This window comes from Rhinatrema bivittatum, chromosome 14, assembly GCF_901001135.1.
Source record: "Rhinatrema bivittatum chromosome 14, aRhiBiv1.1, whole genome shotgun sequence".
In the NCBI taxonomy this organism is placed as follows: domain Eukaryota; kingdom Metazoa; phylum Chordata; class Amphibia; order Gymnophiona; family Rhinatrematidae; genus Rhinatrema; species Rhinatrema bivittatum.
The window spans coordinates 11,354,393-11,379,330 of NC_042628.1; the positions used below are offsets into that span (position 1 = coordinate 11,354,393).

Below are 24,938 nucleotides of genomic sequence, written 5' to 3' on the forward strand. Positions count from 1 at the left end.
TTTGTTTTCTGGAAAGGGACAGGTATAGATAAACTTTGTACTACGGTGAATTTAATCGTACTCAATGATGTGTTACCTGTGACCATGCCCAACTCAAAGAAAGCCTAGAGCTTAAAAAAACACATACAAGCAGCAGCTTTTGAATATATTTATATTTTTGCAGTTTACAGAACCTTATCTTGAAGCATGCAAATACCGTGGGTGTAGAAAAATATTTCATCCTCTAAATGCATTGGTTAAGAAAGAAATGATTGACTTTGCTTTGTCAGAACAATCATCTGTACCTTTTGGGTGGCAGTTTTCCGTTGTTCAGCCAGTAACATGTTAATCTCTTCTCTTGCGACTGCAACCTCATGAGGCTCAGGGGAATCCTCACCCTCCTCTTCCACACCTCTATCTGAGTCCATGTCTTCATCTCCCTTTTCATGTGCTCGATCCTCATGACATTTCTGGGCCCGCTGGGCTTTCTCTCTCTCCCAGCTGTAACCATAAATTCAGCAGTCAAAGCTATTAATCCACAGTAATTAAAAAACAAAGGCTCTACACTAGTACAAATGCTGTAAGCGGTTTCTGTGCTGGCCAGTGTTTCTTCCTAATCTAATTTTTAATAGCATTCTCCCAGTAGTATCATAAGCATACACTATAGTCTCAGCCAGAGAAAAAGAAAGGCACTTTTCACAAAGAAGATTCCCCTTCACCATCCCTTTACTGTGATGAGGATGCCTTCATTACAAAGGAAATCAGATAGGATCGGAGCTCATGCCACACTTATAACTGCAAGAAGCAATCATCAAGTGACATTCCCAAGAAGACAACATTCCCTTGTATTTATTCCCAGCAATGCCCCCTTGTGTTCAACCACAAAAAAGTATGATTATAATAAAATATTAAGAACCTGATTTTATTAATAAGATCAGTGTTAGAACTGATTTGACTAAGGGTACTTTATGGTTGCATTAGTCATTACCCACAGTCTTTACATCAATTCTGAAGGGAAGGCACACAAGGACTTTCACTTTGAAAACTGCTGCAGGTACAAAGTACATGCAGTCACTTGTACTTGCTTTTAATGTGGGTATAATTTTGCTTGAAAAGTACACACAGATTTGATAATGCAGTCTATATATGAACTTTTCCTCCCCCAACCAAAACACGCTGTAAATGTAGCTCAATGTCTGTGCGTTTCTTTTGGCCACATTGAAGGGGACGACGACATGACTTTCAGTATGGCGAGCTGCTGAACGGACACAGAGAGAAGAAGCTCTTGCAGAGTTTCCCAGAGAGCTGTCAGGTTTTAGCCTTTCAATGAACTGACCCCGATAAATTTCACTACTGATAATATAGTCGTTTTGAAGGTGTCAGCGGTTCAAGTGATGTGGATATGAGCAATCATATGACTCGAAGCAACAGAGTCAAGGTACACTGTAGTGAGACAAATACAGTAGGCACCGCTAGCAAAGTTAAAACTGTGCTCAAAATAACAGACAAAATGGTCCAGCTGATTACTACACATGTAGCATTGGTGCTGGACAAACGGTTGGTTAAGCTGCAATCGTCTGTGGAAGCTATCCAAGAAGGCTTGGATTGGCAAACTAAAAGAACTGAAATGACAGAAGGCTGGATAGTGGCACAGGAAGATCGGGTTAGCCAGACTGAAGCCCAGCTTGCAGACTGCCAAGCAAAGAACACATGGCTGCTTGTTCACATCGATGAGCAGGAAAATTAAGGTAGGAAAAATAATCTCCGTATAAAATCGGGCTGTTCGAGTCTGTGCACGATGCCGCTTTGTCTGAATTTGTGGAAAGCTGGCTTCCACCTGAACTGGGCCTAATGCCTGAGCAATAACAGTTCATGCTGCGAGCAGATGCACAGAATTGGAGAGTGGCAAGAGCAGGGCAATCGTCCCTGGCCTGTTTTAGCTTGCATCTTGAACTGGCCCCACAAAACAAAGATTCTTACTGTTTACCGTAAGAAGGCAGTGCTTCAATATGAGGGCCACAAGAATATGCTCTTCCATTATTACCTGGCCACGTGGTGAGCCTGAGGAAAATAATGGCGCAGGTGTGCTTGGAGTTACATCGCAGAAGGCTGAAGTTTGAGTTGGATCCTGCAAAGCTGCAAATCCAGCATGATGGTACTTCACACTTCTTTACATGTAAAGAAGAGGCAAACGCTTTGTGGCTTCCCTGGTCACCGAGCAGGATCGCGGTTGAGCTTCTTGATACTTCCTAGTTGGTTTTCCTAAACATGGGTGGAACCATGCTAATCTCGGCCTAATCGGCATGGTTTAAACTGTTCTGTACATTATTTTCTCAAAGAGAATAGTTGCAGCAGATCACCATCTGTAGATAACTGATGTTCTGTTACGGAAAGATTGGATAATACCATACGACGACACCACTGTGTGTTCAGTTTGTGAGAAATCATTATCAGTGCTCTACATCATGTTCTTTTTATTTTGGGGGGGTTAAATAACACCCTTGAATGTTATCGAGTCTATTCTGAAAAAGTTATTGGTGTTAAAGGTAGTTAAAGCTCTGGGGGATAGTATCCAGTAGCTTTAAGTTGGGTAGAGGACAGCAGTAAGAGTGCCCCCTTTCTCTGCTGCTATTTGTCCTGGTAGCAGAGCCTCTGGCTATAAGATTGAGAACTTCCCCAGAGTTATCGAGGGATATCCATAGGACCCATTATGCTGAAGTTTGCCCTCTTTTTTGATGACATTCTTTTGTTTTTGTAGCTGAGCTACACTGGCTGCCAATTGAATACAGGATAAAATATAAAACCCTTTGCACTATACATAAACTAATCCATGACGAAAAAGCTGAATGGCTAAACACAGCACTCCGCGTCCACGTCCCTAACAGAAACCTGAGATCCGCCAACAAAGCCCTCCTAACCATCCCCTCAGTAAAAACTGCAAAACTAACTCAAGTCAGAGAAAGAGCACTATCATTGGCCGGACCGTTACTATGGAACACCATGCCCATAGAGGTAAGACTACAGAGAGATTTCAAGACTTTCAAAAAAAGCTTAAAGACATGGCTCTTTAGAGAAGCCTTTCCACAAAGAGAGCGAGAGAGAGAAAAACGCTGATAGATGTACACATAAAATCTTCATACAGCACTAGCACACTTTATGTATGTATGTCATGGTTTTGTCTATTGCAACTTTTAAATTAAATGTATAATTTAACAGTCTTTATCTTAAGTCACAGGTCAGATTAATCATCACTAAACTCTTAGCCATTACTATGGAACAATGTTACCGAGATCATCAGGCACCTCCATTACTAATAATTGGAACAGTTTGCATGTACAATTTACTATATGTGCCTATATGTAAACCGTTGTGAAAAGATTGAAAAGATTTTAAATAAATAAATAATGGACTTCTCCAAGAACTTATCCAAACCTATTTTTAAACCCAGCTATACTAACTGGACTAACCACATCCCCTGGCAACAAATTCCAGAGTTTAATTGTGCATTGAGTGAAAAAGAACTTTCTCCGATTAGTTTTAAATGTGCTACATGTTAACTTCATGGAGTGCCCCCCTAGTCCTTCTATTATCCGAAAGAGTAAACAACCAATTCACATTTATCTGTTCTAGATTTCTCATGATTTTAAACATCTCTATCATTTCCCTTCTCAGCCGTCTCTTCTCCAGGCTGAACAGTCCTAACCTCTTTAGTCTTTCCTCACAGGGGAGCTGTTCTATTCTCTTTATCATTTTGGTAGCCCTTCTCTGTACCTTCTCCATCGCAACTATATCTTTTTTGAGATGCGGCGACCAGAAATGTACACAGTATTCAAGGTGTGGTCTCACCATGGAGCAACACAGAGGCATTATGACATTTTCCGTTTTATTCACCATTTCCTTCCTAATAATTCCTAACATTCTGTTTGCTTTTTTGACTGCCGCAGCTCACTGAGCCGATGATTTCAATGTTTTATCCACTATAACGCCTAGATCTCTTTCCTGGGTATGGAACCCAACATTGTGTAACTATAGCATGGGTTATTTTTCCCTATATGCATCACCTTGCACTTATCCACATTAAATTTCATCTGCCATCTGGATGCCCAATTTTCCAGTCTCACAAGGTCCTCCTGCAATTTATCACAATCTGCTTGTGATTTAACTACTCTGAACAATTTTGTATCATCGGCAAATTTGATTACCTCACTCGTTATATTTCTTTCCAGATCATTTATAAATATATTGAAAAGTATGGGTCCCAATACAGATCCCTGAGGCACTCCACTGTCCACTCCCTTCCACTGAGAAAATTGTCCATTTAATCCTCCTCTCTGTTTCCTGTCTTTTAACCAGTCTGTAATCCACAAAAGGACATCGCTACTTACCCCATTACTTTTTACTTTTCCTAGAAGCCTCTCATGAGGAACTTTGTCAGGTTTTATGCATATAAATGGCTTTAAAAAATTATCTACTTAATGCCTAAAATATTCATATCCAATAATTTTTTTAAAACATGGCTCAGAGGACTGACATATCTTGGTAATATTGTGTTAACACTCTTTCCATACCTTTTCAGTCCAACCCCTACTCAAAGGGGGACCTACCAACTATCTGAATTTTTAACTCGCCTTGAATTCAGATTTGGAAAGGTAATTAAATCAAAATTCCAAATCAGCCTCATTACATTATGCATTGTCCTTATTGGAGCTCTGGTCCTCTTTCAGGAAAAGCAACAATGTAATCCTCGCCTTGATGTTCACATTTGTGCTTAGGACATCACCAGTATCTGGAACTGGGTGATAAAAGCACATGAAGTGAGCTCGAAGTAAAGACAAAAAGTCAAAACTGCTCGTCACACTCTGATCACTGCCTTGGTTTGTTAGGTTTGTCTGGTAATTTCATCCTGTTCCTTTGAGCTTCCAACTAAGCAGAAATAGCTTCTGTTGGGCTACAGCACCATAAACCTTCATTTACTACTACCTGGATTTTGTCCCCCATTTTATATCTTTTCTTAACTAAGTCCAGGCATTGCCAGGTAGACCAACCGGAGCACAGCTCATCGCAGGAGAGCCACGAAGCAGGCTCGCCGCAGGCTAAGCAACAAGTGGAACACAGCATGATCAAAGGGAGGAGCCGCCGCGGAGAAAAGAATCAGCTGAGCTGGGCTGCAAAAGCGAACGGGAGCAGGCGAGTGAACACTGCTACGCTGCTTCCCCTATCCTCAGAGCAGGGAGAAAATTATGCTTGTCTTTTGCCTTCTGTTCCTTTTTTTTTTTTTTTTTTTTTTTAACAATTGCCGAGGAATTAAAGCTTCCCTGCTATAGGACCCGAGGTATTGAACATTTCAAGGGTCAGGGCAGCCAAAGAGGGGGAGTGACTGGACCACCAGTATCACCCCAACCAGACAAACAGGTCACCAGGAAGGGAATTCTAGGCTGAACAGTCAAGGGGCACGCCCCCCTAGGACCCTATAAGAGCGAGGAGGCAGGGCTGTCTCCCTTAGAGAACAAGTTTTAAATTCTGGCAAAGAAAAAATCTTTGTGTTTTTTTTTTAAATTTATATAATTATAGAGGTAATACTTGCTTGATCCTGCAAAGATAAGAAGAAAAAACCTCACAGGGAGAGAAAGGGAACCACAGGTTCAGCTGCCTGCATCTGCTGGAGACAGACAAATACTGAAGGGACGCAGGGTGGGCTCTGTCCTGATATAGGATACCCTTTCAGTTTCTCTCTGTCTCCATTTGCTGGACAGGAGGCTCAACCCACTGTCTAGATTGATCCGGGTACGTACAGGGAACTGCAGCTTCCTCTAGGACCTAACTAACATGAACTCTGGCCTCAAGGTTCCATCGCTAAGAAATGGATGAGACTCCTTCCCCCAGGGACTGTGAACATTGCTCCCACACATCTCCAGCATCAGCTGGCCTTGAACCCAAGTCCTCCACATGACAGTGTACAACACTGCCACTTAGTTGCTGGATCAGCATATAGCTCATTTTAATACACTCAAAACCACCTCTGCACTCCTAATAAACAAGAAGAAAAGGGGAGAAAGAATATGCAAAATAAACATAGAATTCTATGATTCCTATTAGAAAAAAAATCAGTTTTATATTTATAAGGAAGAAACAAAGAATGTTATACATGAGTCAGGGAAGTATATGCTGAAATTATAAAAATGAACAAACAAAAGTTTCATGCGCATTGTAGACTTGATTTGCCATCAGTATCTTATAAATTGTATATCTAGGAGAAACAATCCCTTCACAAACACCACAGTGAAGTTTTCACCAAGTCTCAGGCTTCAATTTACACTAGACTCCTCCTAGGGCAGCATGCACTCACAACTATACATTTCATAATGCAAAGCAAACCATTCAAGGTAGAGATTAAGGGAACGTGCTTTCTTTGAGGGTAACTTTCAAAGTATGCACAAAAGTGTAAACTCTGCATGTACTTTTTTCCCCACAAACTTTGTTAAATTTCAAAGGGAAAAATGTTCCCTTAGAAAACTGGATCAGAACTGCACCTGCTATTTGTGCAGATACTTTATCCAGGGAAATTGTGTGTAACCCCTTCCTGACTCTGCCCCCATAAATGCTCCCTCACTGCATGTAAAAGTATATATGGACTAGCATTAAATGTGTACTTTTATGTGCAGAGAGTGAAGGCAATTTTCAAGTAGCCCATTTCCACAAAAAGACAATTTGTTAATACTGTACTTACTCAGCAATGATTAGAAGATGCCTGGACGTGTCAATGTGTAGTTCTAGGTTGGTATTTTCCAGCTCCATCAGACTATGACGCATTTCCATTTGCTCTTTAAATGCACTCATCAGCTGGTCCCGCAACTTGTTCATCTCTTGCCGACTGTATGCCTGAGAATCCTGTTGCACCTCCGCTAGGGGAACACAAAAGAAACTTTTCATCTGTATTCAACACCAGGGCTGCAACAACAGCGAAGAGGCAATTCAGAATAACCTGTGTTTGCAATGTACACGGGACCTCGTGCAGCCAGTTTTCAAAGTGAAACCCTCCACGTTCTTGAAAATCGGCAGCTGCAAACTGCCACGTGTACTTTGCAACTCCTATCAGTAAGGGCAGCTTGGTGGGAGCAAAACCATGTGCTTACATTGCTTTACTCCCCTGGATCATCCTCTGTAAGCCAGCTAAAAGCATGCATGCTGTGGAAGCCCACACGTATTTTTAGCTGGCAGAAGGCATTTGTCAGCAAAGACATTTTACCCGGGTAAATGGAGATTTTTTTCCCCTATTTTAATAGGCCTCCCCCTCCCCCAGCCATTCCTAGTCTGGTCATTGCAGCAATGATCCTGAGGACAGAAAGGATGCACCAGGGCTCTTTCCAGAACCCTGTATCATGAGCTCTACCTGGGGTGCAGAAGATATGATCCAAGAATCGAACCAGGAACAGGGTTGGCCCAGGCATGTCTCCTTTTTAAAGACATTACGCCTGCAAGTGACATCAAAATCAGTATGCGATTGGATCCACTGTTGCATACAAACTACAAAGATAACTGTATCCAGGAGATGGATTCATCAAAGAAAAGGGCACAACACCATCTAGGCATCTTCTAAGAGGGGAGAGTGTGCTTTTTTGGATTGTAGTCCAAGTAGATTCAATTTTAGTTATATAATAAAATGTGAATATGGATTACAATCCATAAACTCTACCTTCCATCCAGAAAAAACTGAGACAGTGATCCATATTCAACCCATGTTACTTACAGAGCCATCCTTGGGGGCAGGGCGGGTAGGGTAAATAGGGGAGACTGCCCTTCCACCCTGCACTGCTATGGTAGCAGTGTATAAAAACGGATGAGGCCAGAGGCCAAGGCAGGTTGGGAGAATGAAGTTAGGCAAAGAAATAGTTGTTCTAAACTTAACCCAGTTTTAGGATCTTAAAGTTGGCAACTATTTTCAGCCCAAATCTTAGGCATCTAAGATCATCTGACAACAATCCTCTAAATTGAAGCACTCAGTGATCTTTGAATATCAGCCTCTAAGCTTCTGAGGGAGATTCCCAATTATAGATGTCTGAAGTTGAAAGAGATGCTGTGGGTAAAGATGAAATCTCAAAGGGAATTGTATACAAGGTCTACCTTGGATGTTTCTAATGTCAGGCCTGTTCATCTTCTTCTCCTTTTCCTGTTGCTCCACCTTGCTCTTAAGACGCTCTATCTCCTTCCGTAGCTCACCAATGATGCTGGTGTACTGAGCAATGTGGTAGGAAACATTTAGCAAGTTCTGTTTTACCTAATGGGTTCAGAACCAAGTCATGGTCATACTTTGACCTGATCTAAGAACAACATCTCAGAATCATTCTTCATCTCTACCTAATTACTGTATCAAAAGAGCAAGTTTGCTTATCGTAAACGGTGTTTTCCGTAGATAGCAGATGAATTAGCCATGCTGTCAGGGTATGTCTTCCTTGCTACTAGGTGGCGGAGCTCTCTAAGTATAGCAAAGTCTTTCAGCCGGATGCTCCCTCTTATATCCTCTCTGATTCACCTCAGGCTCCTCAGTCAGTATTAAAGCAAGTGCAGGTGTTACTGGAACTGTTCGGGGAGGCGGGTAGGTCAGCATGGCTAATTCATCTGCTATCTATGGAAAACACCATTTATGGTAAGCAAACTTGCTCTTTTCATGTAGATAAGCAGCTGAATTAGCCATGCTGTCTGGATACTAGAGTGCGACACGAAATGGGTTCTCCATTAATGTAAGTATGGTAAGCTGCAATAGCACTTAAATGGACTTAGAGTGAGGAAGTCGCCAGGCCCTCAATATAGAGTAAATGCAGGTATGAAAGAAGTTGTTCAGGTGGACAAGTGAACAGGTCTATTTCCGTTGTTGAACACCAAGAAGCATAGAGGAACCACTTTCTTTTGTAATTGAGTTGAGTTGAAGGTTTCCTTGAGGATACCTATATGTCCTGAAGAGCAGGATAAATATCTAGGTGCTGGTATGTGACGTGCTCAATCTCCAGGCAGTGAGATGTAGGGAGGAATGAAGAAGATGTAGGAGAGACCCGTTGTCCTGGGTTAGTAGCTGAGGGCTGTTTCCCAGGGGAATGGGATTGCAGATTGATAGGTGAACTAGGTAGCTATACCATGGTTGTCTTGGCCAAGCTGGTGCTATTAAGATCAAACAGTCTTCATCTTTGATGCATCTCTGTATGGTGTGGGAGATGAGAGGTATTGGTGGAAATGCATATAGTAGGTTGTGAGACCAACTCACAAAAAAGCATCCGACGCAATCCTTTGCGAGCTTGGGTATATTGAACAGAAGTTTTCCAGCTGTGCGTTGTTTTCTGTTGCAAAAAGATCGATTGATGGGTGACCCTAAATCATGAATAGGCGTTCAGCTACTTTGTCCAACTGCCATTCGTGAGGATGAAATATCCGGCTGAGTTTGTCTGCCCTGGAGTTTTGAATCCCGGGCAGATAAGTTGCTTAAAGAGATATTGTTCGTTGATGAGCCCATTCTAGTAATTGTACTGTTTCCCTGCAGACCCTCCTTCCTTGTTTATGTAAAACATAGTGACTTGGTTGTCCGTGTGAATCATGACTATCTTCCCTCGAAGAGATTCTTTGGAAGCTCGAAGGACGTTTCTGACCGCTTTGAGCTCTAGTAGATTGATGTGTTGAGTCCTCTCGAATGTCGACCATAAACTGAGTTGTTAGGTGGTCTAGATGAGCTCCCCAACCTTTGGGGGAGGCATCTGTGGTGGGTATTAGATGATGTCGTAACGGCCTCATTGGCGCCCCTGTCTGCAATGTTGATGGAGAAATCTACCACTGAAGGTCTGTTTTCATACTGTTTGTCATGGTAATGTGAGTGGATAATGGATGGAGAAATTGATTCCATTGGTTTTTCAGTCCCCATTGTAGGTGACGCATGTGGAGTCGTGTATGAGGGACTACATATAATCGCAGCTGCCATGTGGCCGAGAAGAGTTAGAATATGGCGAGCAGATGTTATCTAAGTCTGAAGGAGATCAGTAGCCAGAGTAGAGAGAGCCACTGCTCTCGGATGGGGAAGGAAAGCCTTATCCTGTATCGTATCAATGACGGCTCCTATGAATTGAAAAGTTTGGGTGCACTGTAGATGTAATTTTTCATAATTTATGAGAAGGCCTAGATTGTCTAGGCAAGAAATAGTTCGTAGGAGATTGGCCCATAACAGGGTCTGATTGGAGGCTACTAGGAGCCAACCATCCAGATAAGGAAATATTTGCACCCCTTGACAACGAAGGTGCGCCACCACCACTGCTAAACACTTGGTGAATACTCTGGGTGCAGAGGAGAGGCAGAATGGGAGAACCTTGTATTGGTAATGTTGATTGTCCACCTGGAAACATAGGTAGCATCAGGAACTGGGGTGTATTGGAACGTGTGCATAGGCATCCTTTAAGTCCAGGGAGCACATCCAATCCTTTGGTTGAAGAAAGGGAAGGATGGATTTGAGAGAAGTCATTTTGAATTTCTCCCTGTAGAGATGTTTGTTCAGGGAACGGAGATCCAATATCGGACGCAGTCCTCCTGATTTCTTGGGAATTAGAAAATATTGGGAGTAGAATCCCAGACGGAATTGCTGGGAAGATAACCTCTGAATGCAGTTTTGTAGAAGATTCTGAATTTCTTTCAGCTGAGGTTCTTTGTGAGATGTCAATTGTTTTTATGGAACCCAATGTGGAAGGGTTGGGAAGGATGAGAAATGAAGATTGTAACCGTGAGCTATGATCGATAACACCCATTGATCTGATGTGATATGATTCCAGGCGGGAAGAAAATTTGACAATCTGCCCCCTACTGGGGGATAAGACGGTGGCGGCGGAATTCTTAAAAACCGGTCTGAGGTTTGACAGATTGAAGATCCGCATGTTGTCTAGGCTGGCGAGGGGTCCTTGTCCTGTGGCGAGGCACTTGAGGTTGGTACGGTTGTTGCCTCGAAGTTTGGTAGGGCTAAGGCTTGTTGTATGAAAACTGTTTAAATGGCCTATAGGGGGGTCTCCTGTAGGAACCCGAGGTAGGATTATTGTCGTCGCGAAGTGGATGGCTGATGTGATGAAGTCAAGGAGAGGACAGCAGTCTTCTGTTCCTTAAGCTTCGATACAGTTTTAGTGAATTTATCTCCGAAAAGGTTGTCTGGATGACACGGCAAATTTGCTAATTTGTCATGGACATCATCTCGTATGGCACTGGAACGAAGCCATGCAAGACGATGTGCAGCCAGAGCATTTGCTGAACCCCTTGATGAGATATCAAATCCTTCGTAAACGGACCTGAGCAAGTGCCTTAATCCTTCTTCCATGCTGTGGTATTAAGGAGGTAAAGGCATAATCGGGAAATTTTTGCTGTAGATCCGACTTAAGTGCCTGTAAATTGTCAAACAGGTACTGAGTAATATAGAATTGATGATTCTGAATATGCGTGTTTAACATTGATGAATTAAAGGATTTCCTTGCAAACTCATCCAACAGCTTATGGTCTTTATGAGGTGGAGTATTTGCATGAATGCGAGATGTTCGTGCCTTCTGCATTGCCGACTCAACGACAATGGAGTTATGTGGAAGCTGACTGGAAGCATGAAAAGGAGAATCCTTAATTTTATATTTCATATCTATCTTCCTGGATGTTGGTGTTGTGGACAGTGGAGTCTCCCAGGATTTTTCTATCAGCTGTGTGAGAACGGAATGCTGAGGTAGGGCTATCGGTTCTGTGGGGGCATCAAAAATTTTTAATATGCCCATCATTTCCTGCTGTGGGTCAGGTAGTTTCCTGGTTTCAATTTTTAAGAATTGGCCAACTTTCTCGATGAATTGAGAGTAAGATAAATCTTCTGGGGGTGAAGATGGTTCTGGAGGTATCTCTGCAGGGTCGGATGGGTAACCCGTGGAATCCTCTACAGAGGAATCAGTATCGTATTCAATTGGGGATGAATGTGGTACTGGATCCGGTACGGTAGGGACCACTGGAATCGTTGGCAAGGCAGCCGGTTGAGGTGGGATATTTGATTTTTCTACTGATTGTAGGAAATGAGTTAGAATATTGGTATTTTGGGTCATAGCTTGAGTAGCTAGACCTGAAGTCAATGGAAATGGTATTGGTTCCGTACTTGGTGGAAGAGTAGATGGGATTACCTCTTCTGAATCATGACCTGGATCCGGTTGAGGTTGACCAGGGCTCAATGCATCAATAGAAACTATGAACTCAGATGAGAAAGTTCTATGTGAAGTAGGAGATGTAGGCGAAATATGAGGCGAAAATTCTGGTTCAGGGTTCAAAATTGGCAGAGGAGATATTTCCCTTGGTTTCTTATGACCCAAATTGTGATTCTTGTGTTGTTTCTGTGGTAACTGCGTCAGCAGTGCGCCGTATGTGTCGACGATGCATCTTTTAAAAGAGGTACAGATGCATCAGTGTCTGTGCGTCGGCGTTTTTGATGCAGAGGCGTCTTTGCGCTGGACATCCTCTGGTGCGTCGATGAGCCGTACCTCTCCTGGTACCTTGACGCTTTTTAATTTCTGAGTCGCATCGGCGCGTCTGACCACTGATCGTCGATGCGCCGCGTGCGTCTGTGATCCCACCGACGCATCCCCAGTTCACCATGCCCTGTTTTTTCATGGGCAAGCAACAGTGGATGTTCTAACCCTGCAGGGTCCACTGAGGAGGCTCTCTTCGATGAGGGAGACCTCTTCCTTCGGGCCTGGTGAAGACCTTACTAAGGCCTCAGATGGGGTATAGGAACCCGAAGTCCTGGCTTGAAGATCCTGTATCCTGGCTGCCCACTGATGCTGGGCTCATGGGGACATACGTCCGCAGTCCTCACAATTTACTTGGTCATGGGAAGGACCCAGACATAAGTAACAGGATGTGTGGCCATCGGTGGCCGATATAATTTTGCCACAAGAGCAAAATTTGAAACCAGGACGTGGCATTCTTCTCACTGTTACTGAATTGAAGAAGTGCTGCTGTTTTTTTTTCACTGGTTTTTTTTTGTTTTGTTTTTTTTACTTCAGAAAGTTTCTCTCACAGAAGATCAGAGCTCCGCGTACCAACTGCTGTGCGGAAAAAAAAACTGACTGAGGAGCCTGAGGTGAATCAGAGAGGATATAAGAGGGAGCACCCGGCTGAAAGGCTTTGCTATAGAGACCTCCGCCACCTAGTGGCATGGAAGACGTACCTTGACAGCATGGCTAATTCAGCTGCTTATCTACGTGAAAATATAGTCAACCTCTTGCTATTCTTAGAGCATCATAATATGACTACACTATCCTTTATTTCTATGCCTTTTCCAACCACCACCTTTAGACAAGAAAATGTATTTTAACAGCAATAGTTCACAGATAACAACTGTATTTAAGACACTGCATACTAAACATTGAAACTTGAGGAATGGATCTTTATTTGCAATAGTTGAAATCAAATTCCATGATTCCCAAGTATCATAAAATGTAAAGTTTCATGCTTCAGAGCTGTTAATTTTTCCATATATATTCTGAATTAACGTATTGGGTATGTTCAGCTGTAACCCACTCTGAACTCTGGAGAGTGTGGGATACAAATATTTTATTTAAATAAATAAACTGCAGAGTTTTAAATCGTGGACAGACCACTTACCCTAGTCTTGATGTTCTTTGCTCTATAAGCATAAATCAATGTTGTTCTGGATTCTTCAAAGTAGGTACTGGCAGGACTGATGTGGGCAATCATAACCGTCCTACTGTTTCCCCCTAAAGAATCCTAAGAAACAAAAGACAACTGAGACAGCCTACCCATAATCACTAAAGAAGTTCATATTCAAAATGTTTGTCAGACTAGTTAATGTTTAGCTAGATAAAGAGAGGCAGAGTGAGGGGGGAGGCTAAAATGTATCCAACTAGCGCTGATATTCAGCATTAACCAGATAAAGTTATATGGTTAACTCTAGATGAAAAACTTACTGGTCCTAAATGGCTCAAAAGGTGAACTAAAAGAGCCTTAAGCATCAAATAGAGGGTTCAAGAGGGGTACACCTAACTAAAAGTATTTTCACCTCTACCATCTGCTGGAGTCAAAGAAATGCGGAGGGACTCCAGGTAGCGTGCTAGTTTATGTAGCAGTTTCAGAAACGTTTTTGTCTGGACTGATCTAGGGTATGATAGGAAACTGCTATTAGTGAGAGTGACTTAGGGAATAGCCACTGCGTGAGGCCTGAATTAGTAGCATTGAATCTATTTAATATTTGAGTACTTGCCAGGTACTTGTATCCTGGTTTGGCCACTGTTGGAAACAGGATGCTGGCTTGATGGACCCTCGGTCTGACTCAGTATGGTAACTACTTATTTTCATTTCTTTTCTGGGGTTTCTATTAGTGTGACTTTCTTGCCCTTAAGCATTTTTACAAGGAGGATTTGGGGAGGCAACACAAATTAATTGGTCCCTCCTTTCCATAGCACCAGAGTCCCTCATTACAGCTCTGAACTGAATAAATAATTCTCACACATACATGCTCCATCTCTCTCTCTCTCGCATACACACATTCCCTCTTTCACTCTTTTCTGAGGCCACGAGCAAGATGGACTCTGCCAGAGACCCCACTAGGCCTCTCTCGCTTCTGCCACTACTGCCGCCACCCCTGCTCTTCCACTGGTTGTGCTGTCCCATGCAATTGCATGGTTTGCACCCCCAGTAGCACCAGGCTGTAGAAAAAAAAACACTTTAGCCAGTTTTAAATGAGGACTGGTCCCTTTACGGACAGCTATCAGTGAAGGGCCCAACCATTGTTCATTCTACCTAGAATAAATTAATACCAATATGCTGGGAGCTCTCAGCTCAATTGTACTTCAAAAGTGGCTCACTGGGCTGAATATGGTGTTCAGGGGTGTGGAGCAAGGGGGATTTGGTTAACAACTCTTTTAAGATAGGGGATTAGATACCTGCTTAGCATTCTAGTTTTTCTTTTTTTCCCCCAGAGGTCCATATTCAGCCATGGGCTGTCCAGGTAAGTTAATCGGATAAAATCTTACCTGGTTAACAAACTGGATATTCAGAGGCAAAGAAATGCCGCTGAATATACAAGGTTAATTCCAAAATGAGCCAAGAAATGTATCTGGCTAACTTTAGGACAGCCCTTTGGCACGACTAAAATCATCCAGATAACTTAGCTGATATACAGCATTATCCAGCTGTTATCCAGATAACTTAAGCCTCACCCCAGATTGCTCCCAGAACACCTCCAATTTTATTCAGGTCCGTTTTAGCCATTTAAACACTTACCCAGATAAATCAGAGGTGGTTGGCACAGAAGGATTTTTAAATCCTGCAGTTTGTACATTTATGTCCTGAATTTAGCCATTCAAACCTTTTGAATATGGAGTTCTCAATGAGTGGCAAAGTTGCCTTATGGTGCAAACCCTATGGGTATAAAGTACCCAGAAAGATTGCGCCAAGGAGCCCAGTTTTGATTATTTCTCCTGAAATGAATATTCTGATTTCTTCAAAGACTGCACCATACCTTTAACAGACGTGTGAGTTTGCTGTCTCTGAAGTTGACATAGTGTGCACGACTTCCACCTTTCTCACTCAGAGCAGTAATGCAGTTCCCTAAGGCCAGCAACGAGCGGTTAATATGAGCACCCTCTTTCATTCTCTTACCACGGTTTTGAGTCTGCTTAAGAAAAAGAGAAAAGGGGGAATCAATAGTAATAGTAATTACAGCGTTTTAGTAACCATATCAGTCCTGGAGTAAGCTGGTGTCTGTAGGCTGTGATACCTTTTACAGAACCAACAAAAAAAGATATTAGGCTATCAAAACCACATAGGTCCCTTCTTCAGATGGCTTCTAATCAAGGTAACTATAGCCTATGAATAGACATCAAGGATTTTCATGTCAGTGCAAAGCAGTGAAAAGAATTCATGCCCCTAGTTACTTGGTTTAAAAAAGGTTAGTTAATGGTGAGATGCTGCCCGGAGCAGCTGTTATTGGATTTCTGCTTCATTTTTTTTAAGAGGTTAATAAACATGTGGATAAAAGTGAACCGGTAGATGTAGTGTATTTCCCTGTATGTATCCGGATCAGTCCAGACCATGGGTTATGCCTCCCTTCCAGCAGGTGGAGACAGAGAAAAACTTAACCTGGGGTGCCTCCTGCATCCATTCAGTATTTCTCTATCTCCAGCAGATGGAGGTGGTGCAAACCCTGCAGTCTTGCCCTGTTTCTGGGGTTAGGCTATCCCTTGAAATTATTAAAAGTGAACTAGCTATAAAGTTTTGAATCAAGTTTAAAAAAAAAAAAAAAAAGGAAGTAGTTCTTCTGTAGCAGGGAGTGTTTCCCTCTCTTCCCAGGGGGTTATTAGATCCTGCGGAGTCATCCCCTCTGGTGGCAGGTTACTGGAGCTGGAGTTGTAACCCCACGTGGCTCCAGCCAGGTAAGGAGCTGGGGAAGAGATTACCGGTGGTCCGGTCCCTTAGCGTACCAGAGGGGATGGCCCCACCAGGACCTAACATCTCTCTGGGAGGCGAACACTGAAGAACAAATGCAAATCTTTATCTTTTTTTTTTTTTCAGTCAGACTGCAGGCTTTGCACCTCCACCATCTGCTGGAGACAGAGAAATCGAGAAATACTGAGAGTCTGCAGGTGGCACCTCTTCTTAAGTGTCAGTGTTAGTAAAACTTTCTCTGTCTCCATCTGCTGGATATGGGTACCTTCAGAGAATGTTAACCATTGTCAGTCAGGCAAGACGGATCCATGCTTGTCTAAATTGGTAATGGCTTGGGTAACCTGTCCCCGTTACAAAGCTTTAGACACTTCAGACTTAGCTTCCTGCAGTGTGCCGCATCCTAGTTTCTGGTGAAACTTCTGCACACAAAGCTACATCTGCTTCTGGCACAGCATAATTTGTGCATGCGAATTTATATGCATAAGTTTTAAAATCAAAAAGTATGCATGTATATCTGAATTCTACCCTCCCATCAACCAGAACCCCTCTTTATTGTGTGCAGAAAATTACATGCAAAATTGATTTATGTGCATAGTTTTTGTATGCAATGACAGGCAAATTTTCTAATGAATGGCAAGGACAAATGTGTGGCAAAGCATAAACTGTTCAATTTTGTTGCACGAGAATGGAGGCAGTCCATAGTTGAAAAACATGTGAATTCCTCGATATGGCTGCGTTTCTCACGGTAACTGAGTCAGGAGGAACAACCACCAATCATACCATTAGAACAAAACAAATCATTTCAACAATGGAGGAAGGCAATCTGAATTAGTTGCGATACACATCTCCATGATACTGTAGAGTGATCAGGGAACAGCGATGCTACAGCCTGGTTGTTGCTAATCTGAAGGGGAGATAGGTACCATGGCATTTCTTCAACAGAATTGAACTCTGTAAAATGGCCTCGGAGGTGCATTAAAGCCATATGCAGTTTGTGACAGCATTTCTGGGAGCTTCTAAGAAGAGAAATTATTATGTAGCCAGTAAGAATTCAGCATAGCTTCCCGGTGCCGCAGGAAGCTCTATTACAGCCTCAGTAGACACTTGCCACAGCTTTGTTGAATTCTAATACTGGCTATATATTCATTTCTCATTTTATGCTGTCACAAACTGCATAAAGGCTTGGCCTTGCCATTCTTTGTGTGTGTTCTTTACTCCACATCTTCTTTTGTGCATTGCCCTTTTTTTTGCAGATTTTCTAATGAGCCATTTATGTTAATGGCTTTGAAAGTTTAGCTCTTAGCAACTTTGGTCTTCATTCTTGCTTACAGTGAAGCAGCATTCACCTGCAGATGAATAACAAATGATTTAATTTGTTATATGTGAGCGATAAGCTGCAGTGGTATATTCCAAAGAGGTAGCTGCGTTGTGCAAATGAGATTCTGCTTCAGCTATCTGCCAGGGACCAGTAAAAGGATCTTCTCCTCTTTGTGGAACTCTCTACTGAGCTCCTTGCATAGCCTGCATGATCCGAAAATGGTAAAGGCTTTTCTTTTTACAGTAGCTTTTGATTGACTGCCCACGTTTAATATTTTATTTTTAAAGTGTTAAGCAGTGAGACTTTATGCTTTTCTTTGTTATAAAAAAGCTAGATGGAATAGTTATAAGAAGGCTGGCTTAACCCTTAGTACACACTGTTTTAGAATTTTATTTTTATGAATTATAAGGTTCACTATAGGTATGCTATACCTGATGGTATCTTTTTAACCTGATTGCATTTTTCATTTGTTCATAAGCACAAAGTTTGGGCTTATTTATATGTTTTTTGGTGCCTTGGACTGTTTCTTTTCTAGTAAGGCATCACATAAATATGAGCAAATAAATAATCAATCAACTAATCATTCATTTATTGTATTAGATAGCAGAAGAGGGATACTATGGTAATCTTTCAAAAATAAATATTTTAAAAGAAAACCAAACAAAGCAGGTGGGTAGATGTCATATCTTTATTAGGCTAACATATTAAAGAGATGTAAGATTTCCAGACTACTAAGAATCAGTCCTTATACAGTATTAGCTATCTCTACACAACTGGTTATTTGGTTTTCTTTTAACAAATTTAATTTCATGTGTTCTCTTTTCAGTAAATGTAAACCTGTCTGGACTTCCATCCTTCCAACTATCTGATTCTCTCTTGGCTTAGCATTCCATGATAAGTATTAATTATGATACGTATTACTTATTTAATGTATTTATGCATATATGCTACCATGTAATGTATTTATGCATATATGCTACCATGTAATCATTCTTCTGTTAACCAAATATGTTACCAATTGTTCAATGTAAATGTTTATGCAATGATATTTAACCTCTGTTTCTTGTAACCGATACGATGTGCAAACTGTTATCGGTATATAAAAGCTCTTAAATAAATAAATCAATCTAGCCATTTGTTTCCATTCGAATCATTCCTATTTTCATTAGATCACCTTTGTAACTAGTTTACCATGTCCGACAGCAATTTCACATCCAGCTGGACAGATTCTAACTTTACTAGCTGCTACACCTATTGCTGGCAAGAAGTAGTTATTTGCATATATATAAACAAACTTTTTTAAACAGTCTTTACAAGATGGCACACATTTCTCTCATATGCGTACAAATTATTTTATATCTTGTTTTAATAAAAAAAAAGGTTAGTAGAAGGAAGATGCTGTTCCTGGTCTTCCCAGAAATAAAATTTACCTGCGATGCCCTCTCAGAACCTGCCAAGTCAATCATGAAAAGCCTTCCCACCCGAACTTCCTCGGTAATATCCTTCACCCTGCTCTTCTGTTTCACTGTGACCTGAAGCACTGCATGTGACCGAGAAGATGCCTTGTTAGCAGCAGTAGGCTCTTGGGTACGCTGTTTGTTTCCTTTGGTTAACAGCTGCATAATCTGAGTAATGCAACACATAGAAGAGATGTAAAGAACTGCAGAATATAAAACTTCTGAACTGTGAGCTACCAATTACTGCCTTGTACAATGAACTTAAAATAGATTATTTCATTTAAAAAAAAATATATATATATATATATATATTTAATTATTGGGCAATTTTCAAACTTCCTAGGTGAAAGTACCTGTTTATTAGATTTATTATCCATATATTCTCCCACTAGGGGTCTCTGATCTGGAAATGATTTTGCGTTTTGCCATTTGGAGATTAGCGTCTTTGCAGTGTTTTGATGTGATCACGATGAACCCCTGAGGATGGTATCAGATGCCGAAACATGGCTGTGTTGGATTAATGAATCGCTACTACTGAAAATTGTAACTTTAGTTGATTGATGCAGCTGATGTAGTTCACATTGTCATAGAGCTAAATATAGCATTGCGTTTGTTACTTAATTTGAATGAAAGTAGTTTTTTCCACTTTAAGTGCCATATATATAGCACTTAGTTTTATTAGGATATTTTTTGATAATAAAATTTTTTCAGGTGATATTTTAAAGGATCTTTGGTACATGACATGAATATAAGGTGTTACATACTGATATTGTTTGAAGCCCATTATGGGCAAGAGACGGTAGATTAAAATAATACACCTAGTTTGATACCATGTTCCTTTATTAGTAGAGATTTACAATAAAACTTTTTATAGATATATAAAAACGTTTTGATTCTGAGTCCCTGAGCCTCTGATTTGCTTTTTGTATTAAATGATTTTCTTTTGACATCCCTTCCATAAAAGGACATTGGCTAAAGGAAAATTGGTTCTTACCTGCTAATTTTCGTTCCTGTAGTACCACAGATCAGTCCAGACTCCTGGGTTTTGCCTGCCAGCCAGCAGAGAGACAGAGAAAGTTTCACTGACACTGTGCATAACCCAGGGTGCCACCTGCAGTCCCTAGTATTGACCTGTACCCAAGCCAAGATGACAGCAAGAACCATAAATTTCTAAGCAAGCTTCTAAGCAAACTCGCGCCCCTCTAACGAGCCTGAAGAAGGTGAAGTTTCCCAAAAAGGCAATGGGAAAACTCGTTTCCCAAATTTCACGTAAGAGATCAGCATTGAAACCTCCAAAAACTTTGCACTATATACAAAGCAACAGTATGAGCAGTGGACTCTTCCCCCCCAGTAAATGGGTGGGTCTCTGGACTGATCCGTGGTACTACAAGAATTAAAAATTAGCAAGAACCAATTTTCCTTTCCATGTACATACCCAGATTAATCCAGACTCCTGGGATGTACCTAAGCTTCCCTTAATTCAGGTGGGACATGGAGAGTTCCGCTTGTAGAACACTCATTAAAGCACATGGAAGCCAGAGCCCCGACATCCAAGCAATAATGCCTAGCAAAAGTGGACAATGACTTCCCAGTAGCCACCCAGCAAATTTAATGCGGACACACCTGATGTGACTCAGCACAGGAAGTTACTTGAGAATGCGTCAAGTGCAACCTTAAACCCCCCGGCAGCGTGCACCCTTTAAAAATGCAGGTCAACTTGATCACTTCCTTCAGCCGCTGCACAACTGTAGCCTGAGACGACTTATTTCCCTTCTCTGGACCACTCCACAGTACAAAGAGGTGATTCGATCTACAAAGAGGAGATGCGATCTATGGAAATCATAAGTGACCTTTAGATACCTCAATAATGCATGCCTCCAATCTAAGAGCCTAAGCTCCCCTGCATGAGGCATAGAGGAATCCAAATCCATAAAAGCTGGAAGCTCTACTGTCTAACTAAGATGGACCGCCGAAACTACCTCAGGCAGAAAAGAAGGCACCATGGATAAAGATACCCCTGAATCAGATATCTGTAGGAAGGAATCTCAACACGACAGCGCCTAGAGCTCTGAAATTCTCCTGGCTGAACAAATAGCAACGAAAAAAACCACTAAGAGTCAAGTCTTGAACCATAGCTCTCTTTAGTGGTTCAAACAGAGCCTCACCCAATCCTCTAAGGAATAGATTCATATTCCAAGATGGACAAATGTTCCACACCTGAGGACACAATTCTTAGCTCCCTGGAAAAAACTATAGAACATCTGGATTTGTGGACAGAGGATACACTTGCAGCTTATCCCGGAAATAACCCAATGTTGCTACCTGGACACTAGAGAGATAAAGGCCAGTCCCTTCCTGTAGAAAAGCCAAATTATGCGACACTGTAGCCTGAACAGATTGAGGCTGCACTCAAACAACAGTAGACCAGGACTCGAAGATTCTCCAAATTCGCACATACGTCAAGGATGTAGAAGGTGGAAATAACCACTTTGGAATATCCTCTCCATCTCAGTTGTCTCCTCTCAGAAGTGAAGCTGCGAGACAGAAGTGAGCCGCCTGTCCCAAAAATATTGGGCCCTGGTGAAAACAGTTGACTGATATCTGAAACTCAGGGGCCCATCTATAGCACGTTGATCAGATCTGGGAAGCATGGTCGTTGTGGCCACATTTCCTGGATGTTTCTTTATCCACTGTAATCCCTTATCCACTGTAATCCCTTGTCCACCAGAGGCCATAGGAGGGAAGACAAAGAAGAATCCCTCAAGTCCATGGCAGCACCAGAGCTTCAATTCCTTTGTACCGTGTTCTGTTCAGCGTCTTTAAAACCGCCATACCTTGGGTGTTCTTTGGTCGGGATATCCCCATCTTTTGTGAATGAGACACATTGCTGCCTCAGACAGCTTCCATTCCCCAGGGTCTAACCTTCTCTGACTGATAAAATCTGCCTGAATGTAGTTCATTCCAGCGATGTGAGACACTGCCAGCCACACCATGTGCTGTTCTGCCCAGAGAATCAACTCCTGGGCCTCTCAAGCTGCTGCCTGATTCTTGGTTCCACCTTGAAGGTTGATGTAGTCCACCATTGTCGCATTGTTTGATAGGATCCATACTGGAAGGCAACTTAACCTTGGCCTCGGGAACAAGGAAGGAGAACGGACCATTGCCTCGCCTTCCATTCCACTCCACCTCCAGAGACACCATAGGCAGAGGGGATGTTCCAACATGGGCAAAAGCTGTAGTAGTCAAATTGGTTTGAACATCTAAACAGCGCTGACTCAAATGGAGAGACAGTAAGGACTGAATTGCTATCAGACGGCAAGCCTCACAGATAGGAAGGCGCTTGGACCTGTTCGTCCCTGGCATCTAGCTCTCCAGGATGCGTGCAAATACGCGCTCAAGACTAGGTTGCAGTAGGGAAATTCATTTCCACCATCTGCTGGAGACAGAGAATACTGGCAGGCTGATGTCATTGCAGGAGTATATATACTGTGACTTCAGTTTGCTCTGTTTCCATCTGCTGGTAGAGGTGCATAATCCACTGGTCCTGAATCCATCTATCCACATGCTAGGAAATTAAAACTTGCTCTTGTGCCTTTTCCATCATCGACTTTATTCTCTGGAATTCTCTTCCTAAGGATTTCCACCTCATTTCTAATATCACATTCTACCGCAAGCAGGTTAAAGCTTTTTTTTTTTTTTTTACACTGATGCATTTGGTTTGTGTTTGACTGACGCAGTATATAAAACTTTGATATAAATAAATAAATAAACAACAAGGCAAGAACTGAAAACTGACAAACAGGAAAGAGATTTCAGCAATGTCATATCAAATAACCTCAAGGTGAACTGGGAAAGCTAATGCTATATTGTGTTGCATAAACAGAGGTGGTATCAGCAGAACAAAAGGTAGTGCTAATATTCCTCTTTATAGGTCACTAGTGAGACTCCCAGAGTTAACCAGATAACTTTAATATCAGCGCTAAATGGATATGATTTAGCAATGCCCCGGAACACCCACTAGCTAAATTTGGTGTTGGTAATGAATTACCTAGTGAAGAGGCGGGAGTGATTCAAACATTGGCTTTTGTCTAACTCTAAAGTTAGCTGGAAAAAGCCTTTGAATCAAACTCCACATTGCTATGTTTTACAATGTGCTTGCTTGTTCTTATTTACAATTTCAGTAATCTGCACTACGGCTGCGTCTCTGAGACACCTTTGCTATGAAGCACAGGAAGTAATTAGAAACTGTAGTGCTCTTCTGTCAGCCAGACAGTCCCTATTAAATAATCTACAGTTTTGGATGTGTGTCCCATCAGGGCTTAGTGATGATGTTTCAGGTCAAATTTAAGAAGGTAATTAGAGGACAGCAATGATTGTAAATTAATCCTTAGACCCTTACCTCCCTTGCATTATTGGTAGAAAATTCAGTAATGCCTGGAATTTGGATGTTACCCCTGGAATCTTCTCTTAGGTCCAGAAATCCTGAGGAAGGGTTCAGGAGATCACGGATAACCTCATTATAGATCTGAGTATAAGAAAGACAAACAGAGAGAGAAAGTAAGAGTGATGAGTGATACCAATTTACTGATTGCATAACAATTTAGAATTTGCCTATTCAGTCCCTCTCTCTACTACAGTATTGGTTCCAAACCTTTTTCTATGTGGGACCCACTTAAAATTGTGAAACCTAATAGTTATAAACTTATGCCAACTATAATTATCCTCACTGACTGCCTTGTGTCATTCTTTTGACTTTCCTAATGAAGTTTTCTCTTGTCATACATGAGATCTTCTGTGGACCACTTCTGGGTCCAAAAAGACAGGTTGAGACTCTCAGTTCTGGAGTATTATCGAAGTAAAATATATAATCCTACACAATCTCACCTCCAAGTATGACATAGACACAGTGTAGTCCATGTTGTCACTGGTTGCCTCAATAGCTTTGAAGAGATCATTAAGAGTCTGAATATAGATGCCTGGTTCACAGTCCATACCCAGCATAGTGTAGGTTTTTCCAGCACCTATTTAGAATTAAAGGACATGCAACACTGATGAATTTGCATGGGAAACAATCTTCTGACTGAATATACTTTCACCAGGCTCTTCACATCGGAGTTGACCTGTTTCTGTACCACATGGTTCAGTCAGTTCTATTGGTGTTAACATAATGGATAAATATCACTGAGCTTTTCCTTTAGGGGCAATTTCAAAATGTCCTGCACTGGGAGACATACATAGTTACATTTTACCTGTGTGGAAAGTACACACCTACAAAGTACCATCGGACAGTTGCATCTGCTTTTTGTGAGAGTATTATTTTTTTCAGAGAAAATAACACACATGGATTTAAAACTAGTCTATGCGCCTTATTTTCTGAACCATCCAAAACACAGCCATGGGAACGCCTTTCTTAAATACGCTGTGGAAGAATGTGCATGCTTTTAGCTGTACTTGGGAAAGGAAAATTGGTTCTCACCTGCTAATTTTCATTCCTGTAGTACCACAGATCAGACCAGTCTCCTGAGTTTTGCCTCCCTTCCAGCAGATGGAGACAGAGAAAGTTTTACTGATACTTAACCACGTGTGCCACCTGCAGTTCCTCAGTATTAGTCTGTACCCAAGCCAAAATAAAAACCCAAGCAACCAAAAATATAAAATATATCCTAAAACTACAAAAACTCTTCAACCAATTAACTTTAAACAATCCTGTATTTCATATTATACAAACAGATTGGGCGGAC

At 41.7% G+C, this 24,938-nt stretch overlaps 1 protein-coding gene across 6 annotated transcripts in view; it reads right to left on the reverse strand.

Annotated features, from left to right (window-relative positions):
* The window catches only part of LOC115075902 (kinesin-like protein KIF19), a 61,867-nt gene that overhangs the window by 27,101 nt on the left and 9,828 nt on the right, over positions 1-24,938 (reverse strand). For 4 of the 6 annotated variants that reach the window (XR_003852637.1, XM_029576827.1, XM_029576824.1 and 1 more), the window contains exons 6-13: positions 24,082-24,218; positions 23,597-23,722; positions 19,171-19,365; positions 15,497-15,652; positions 13,621-13,743; positions 8,101-8,254; positions 6,707-6,881; positions 285-480 (exon numbers count right to left, since the gene is read on the reverse strand). Coding sequence is in view for 5 of the 6 variants with exons in the window: in XM_029576827.1 (XP_029432687.1) it covers positions 285-480; positions 6,707-6,881; positions 8,101-8,254; positions 13,621-13,743; positions 15,497-15,652; positions 19,171-19,365; positions 23,597-23,722; positions 24,082-24,218 (1,262 nt within the window). In the remaining variant the exon portion in view is untranslated. The remainder of the gene's footprint in view (positions 1-284; positions 481-6,706; positions 6,882-8,100; positions 8,255-13,620; positions 13,744-15,496; positions 15,653-19,170; positions 19,366-23,596; positions 23,723-24,081; positions 24,219-24,938) is intronic. The other 2 variants (XM_029576828.1, XM_029576826.1) reach the window with 1 other exon arrangement.